Genomic DNA, 5,252 nt, shown 5'->3' with positions numbered 1-5,252 from the left:
CATGCGTGTCATTTATTTTCGTAATAGCGAAACAGTTTATCCTTCTTCATGATTATCTATGTTGATAGAAAAAGCTATGATTAGATAATCTACACTTTGTGTTTCTGATTTGAAAATTTTAAGAAAATCATAAAAATAGTTTGGAAAATGAGTAATTTCACAGATAAATACATACAGGTAATTAAAATTACACAAAGATCTTTGTATTTGAAAAAATTCTTACTTTTAAATTATATTCTCTTAATTTAATTTCCCGACGCATAATTTTCTGACACTCAAACATAAAAAAGATAAGATACGTTGAAAATGAATCAAAGATTTAAACATATTGTAATTTTAAAAGAAAAAAAAAAAAAAAAANGAAAAAAAAAAAAAAAAAAAACAAAAATATATTAAATTTTCAGATCTCGTCTGTGATCATGCGCTAAAAACAAGGAGAGAAATTGACAAAATAGAAATGGAGTAAAAATATTGAAATCAACGCCATCTTCAGAGTGCCTCAAATGAAACGTTCTATACTTTCAAAGAAAGCATAGAAAATATGGAGAAAAGGACAAAAATAGAATTTATCTAATACCAAAAATATGTATTAACGCGCAAGATTCTAATACGGGGGTAAATTTATATCACGTTATCCGCCATAAGATTTACATAATATTTTCGTAACGTGAGTGCTTACATCTTCACAGGATAGAATATTTTTGGTGACAATATCTTTGTGTCATTCGTTACAGATTGTATCATTTATGTATGAATAAATAATTTTTGATGTTCGATAGATGGTGTTGATGGTTAATTCTTTTTCTATTTCTATCTTTCTCTCACTATTTTTTTTTACCATTTCATTTGCGACACTCTGAAGATGGCGTTGATTTCAATATTGTTACTCTATCTCTGTCTTTCTTGTATCATCTCCTCTCCTTATGTTTATAATTGGTTTACAAAATTTATGTAACGAAGAACATAAATTTATACATATTTCCCGTTATCTTTTAATTAATTAAAAATCTTAATAATATCCATTCTATATCCAATTTTCAAGTATAATAGAACATTTGTTTTATTTTTTACTTATAATTTTATTTATTGAAATTTAATTTCAATTCAAATGTTCCAAATTTCAATTAATGTTGCAATCTTATTTTGAGTCGAAATGAATAACATTGTGAATGATATTAAAATGATAAATGATTTTAGTGCCTTCGAGGTATGGAAAAAAAATACATTTAATGTTAGATTTATTTCATATTTTTGTTTGTAGTAATATCTCGTACACGTATATTTTTATATAAATGGTACATGTACGTGATAATAGGAGAATCTTTAATGAAGACAATATCATCTGCATATTTAATGGCACGTAACTCATAACTTTTTATACATGTAAGTATATACATAAGTAAATACTTACTCATACAATCTCGCAATCCATCCAACAGTATTGCTTGTTATATTAAAAACGTTGAGAACGAAGAATGGAATTAATACGTTAGTTGATATCTTCTAAATTTATTTTCTTTTTTCTCTTTTCATCTTTTCTTTTGTTTTTTGTGTTTTTGTTCTTCGGTATACAGATTTATGCGATTATGACTAACCCTGAAAAAATTCTAACCTCATTCAGTCCTCTATTAAGAATCGATTCGCAAAATTTATCATCTTTGAAACAATTTTGAATCAATTCATAGTCATCTATATGCAATGATGTAGTTTCACATACAATTATGATAACTCTACAGTTATCATTTTGATTACATGTGCATGTACATTTATACATACGTACATACAGACGTGAATCAGGTATACGTATACAGGCATATGCACGTATGGTATGTATACATATATGCACGACCGATTAATCTTTACATTTATATTATATATTGTTTATACGTTTCTATGATATATATATATATATATATATATCACACGCTCAAACATATATATGCGTATATATATATATATATATATATCTATATATCTGTGGTGTATGTGTGTTGTGTGGATGTGTGTGTGTGTGTGTGTGTGTGTATCATCAATATGTTACACTATCGATTATGTTTACATCATACAGCTTACAAATCTATGGAATATTCCTTTTTTTTTTATATATATATACAAGGATTTTTTTAGGAAAGGAGAAAAAAAATTATTTAAAAACTTACCAAAATCACGCATTCATATGCGTGTACGCGCATGTGTCCTATCTGTCACGAAAGTATTACGCAATCTTTCGTAATATAAACATTCATTCACTAATTCCATGTACTTCTGGAGTCAGAGATCGAGCAAAATCACCGTCGAGAACAGATGAGAAAATTTAGGAAGAGATGCATTTTCGCAATCAAGTTAATAAAATATCAAAGATTTTAAGCTCTTCCTTTTTTATTCTTTTTTAGAATCTTTCGTTCTCGTTCGACGATCTTGAACGGTTAAAGACTCGCGTCAATACAGCCTATTATTGTTTCGAAATAAATTACGTTGATTCGTTTGCTTCCTTTTCATTGATTGTTTTCATCGATCGTACACTTGTTAAAAATTGAATATGAGGAGCAAACTGGAATTCGAACAAAATTATTGAATCGACCATAAAGATTAGTTTTAGCAAACGTTGGCCACAATTCGTCCGGTTCGTACCATTCTGTTTTTTTTTTTTTTTTTTATTTCGTATTATTTGCACGAACTTTTTATTCCTTTGTAAAATTATACAAAAATAAGTTGTGTTACAGATTTTTGATGGCTACCGTGGTATTTCCTTTTTCTTCTTTCATCTTCCATTATCATCTTTAACGCCATCAGCAATCTTTCTTTCTTATACAGGAGTCGACGGAATTTTCGATTCGTTTATCATTAATTCCCATCGATTATATAGACAAATTACTATACGTTTAATTGGCAATCGATATTTTTTTTTTATTTCTTTTTACTAATCGAGGAAACTTCTTTCCAAATTCGTATTTATTCTCATTGATTCTGATACGACGGGGTATCCATAAATTTTATATAGACGTATTCTAAAGTTTTTGAATATATCTCTACGAATTTACTGTTATCTATCGTTAAACGATTCCTAACTAGATTTGAATGAAGGAATACAACTCGGTCCGCGCTTCATTATTAAATCTCTTATTAATTCGATAGCGTATGCGCATTGAACGATCCGCAAACGACAATGGGCAAACGCGCGCACGACAACACATCGAAATGAATTCCTTCGAACTACAGCCCGATTTTATCGGCTACTTTGGCGATTCTAATACTCTTTCGCGATTACGCAGCTATGTTGCTCGTCCATGAAAAGTAATCGGTGAAAATGTGAAACGGCAATATATATCCGAGTCGACGAGCATCGTATGCCGCGTGGAGGCAGTCTTTCAAATGAAACCTATAGATCGATGTAGCGACTCGCGCTCTCAGTCGTTCATTTTTTTTTTTTTTTTTTTTTTTTTTTTTTTTTTTTTTTTTTTTTTTTTTTTTGATTTAAAGCGAAAAAACTTCGTGTGGTCGACATATGTACAAAAGATAGCGAATCAAATCACGTTTCAAATATATAAGGTAAATGTATACTCGTGTTCCACGATTGTAAGAAATTGTAGGAAAGATTTTAAACGATTGCTATTTTTCAACTAGCACGACCTATCCTTATTTAACGGTCGAAAAGTTTTGTTGCGGATTTTGATTCGAAGATACCCACGTGGTAAAGACATCCCTGCAATGACTAACCACGCATTCGTTGCTGCAATACTCGTCTTCCCATTCGCTATTCGCAACAGCGGTATTCGGGCATCCATGGCGTATACAAGCGTTCGACGTTGGTCTTTGACCAACCATGCTCGCAGCTTGAGTCACAGAGTTCACTGCTGGTGGAGAACTCGATAATGTATCACTCTTTGCCGGATTCGTATGCATCAATTGTTGTTGCGATTGTTGCTGTTGTTGTTGGTGGTGTTGTACTTGTTGCGACTGTTGTTGCACTTGTTGCACTTGTTGCTGTGGTATCTATGAAAACATGCAAATTCTCGTAATTATTTTACTTCTTAATTTAATACCAATAATAGATTTGATATCGAAAAGGAATAATTGTAATTCATGAAGCGAAATATCACTATCATTTCATTTTATAATTATTTTCACACGACACAGATATTCTAGAAGAACAGGAAAACTGAAAAGAGCAGTAAGAATGACAAATTAATATGACTAACCTGCATGTATTGTTGTTGCATGTGTTGTTGTTGTTGTTGTTGTTGTTGCTGTTGCGAAATATGCGTTGGTGCCATCGATGTTGCCATCAAAGTCTTGAAAAAAATGGATAAAATAAATAAAAATAGAAAAAAAAGGGGGAAATGAATTACAGCTACATTCCTTACAACGTGTAATGCTAAAATGACACACATCTCGATAGATCTTTAAAGAACAAAAATATTTTTTTACAAATACACGTATAGTTAAAAAGAGAGACGAAAAAAAAAAAAGAAAAATGAAGAATCATTACCTGTTGCGTTTGTTGTTGCTGTGGATTTCCTGGCATCGTTAAATGGTGAGGAGATTTTTTTATTTGCATTTGTTGCGTCGATTGCTGATGATGTTGAAGTTGTTGATGCGGATGAGAATGCGGATGTTGTTGTTGAGGCGAAGAGGGTTGCGGTTGTGGGCTGTAAACTTGATACGAGACACTTCCGGGTGTTCCATTCCCGGTATAATTACCATATGCTGCGTATTGAACTTGTTGTTGCGGCGTTGGCTGTTGTTGCGGTTGTTGTTGATGTTGTTGATTGTCGTTTTCGGCTGCTCCCTTGCTAACTAAAGACGCCCTATACGCCGCAAGAGCCTGCAGATATTCTTTTTTGGCGGCTTCCGTTTTCTTTTTGTACACCTACAAAGATTTACACAATTTTCGTTATATACAATATACAATTACGATCGATTTTTTTTTTGAAAAAAAAAGAGGAAGAAAACAGCGATGATATCCTGCAACAATATGCACTCACGTTCTTGTGTTCCGTATCCAACGCATCCCACATCGAAGCTACGATCTTTGAAACTTCGCCAAAGCTCGCATTCGGATTTTGCCCTTTTATCGCGGCTTGGGTATCTCTAAAAAATAGAGCGTACGCCGAAACAGGTCTGCAATATAAATAATAACGTGTTACGAAGAAATAACGAGTAGAAAAGATTTTGTGTGTGTGTGTGTGTGTGAAGGAGAGAGAGAGAGAGAGAGAGAGAGAGAGAGAGAGAGAGAGAGAGAGAGAGAGAGA

At 32.2% G+C, this 5,252-nt stretch overlaps 1 protein-coding gene across 5 annotated transcripts in view; it reads right to left on the bottom strand.

Annotated features, from left to right (window-relative positions):
- Positions 1-1,493: 1,493 nt before the first annotated feature.
- Positions 1,494-5,252, bottom strand: part of LOC122718070 (TOX high mobility group box family member 3-like) — a 19,937-nt gene continuing 16,178 nt past the window's right edge. For all 5 annotated transcript variants that reach the window (XM_043942744.1, XM_043942748.1, XM_043942746.1 and 2 more), the window contains 4 exons: positions 4,986-5,121; positions 4,490-4,870; positions 4,200-4,292; positions 1,494-3,993 (listed from right to left, as the gene is read on the bottom strand). In XM_043942744.1, the coding sequence (XP_043798679.1) occupies positions 3,637-3,993; positions 4,200-4,292; positions 4,490-4,870; positions 4,986-5,121 (967 nt within the window). In that variant the 3' untranslated portion in view covers positions 1,494-3,636. The remainder of the gene's footprint in view (positions 3,994-4,199; positions 4,293-4,489; positions 4,871-4,985; positions 5,122-5,252) is intronic.

Source organism: Apis laboriosa, unplaced genomic scaffold (assembly GCF_014066325.1).
Source record: "Apis laboriosa isolate Shangri-la unplaced genomic scaffold, ASM1406632v1 scaffold5_cov152, whole genome shotgun sequence".
NCBI classification, from domain to species: domain Eukaryota; kingdom Metazoa; phylum Arthropoda; class Insecta; order Hymenoptera; family Apidae; genus Apis; species Apis laboriosa.
This window is presented reverse-complemented; position numbering and strand designations above follow the sequence as displayed.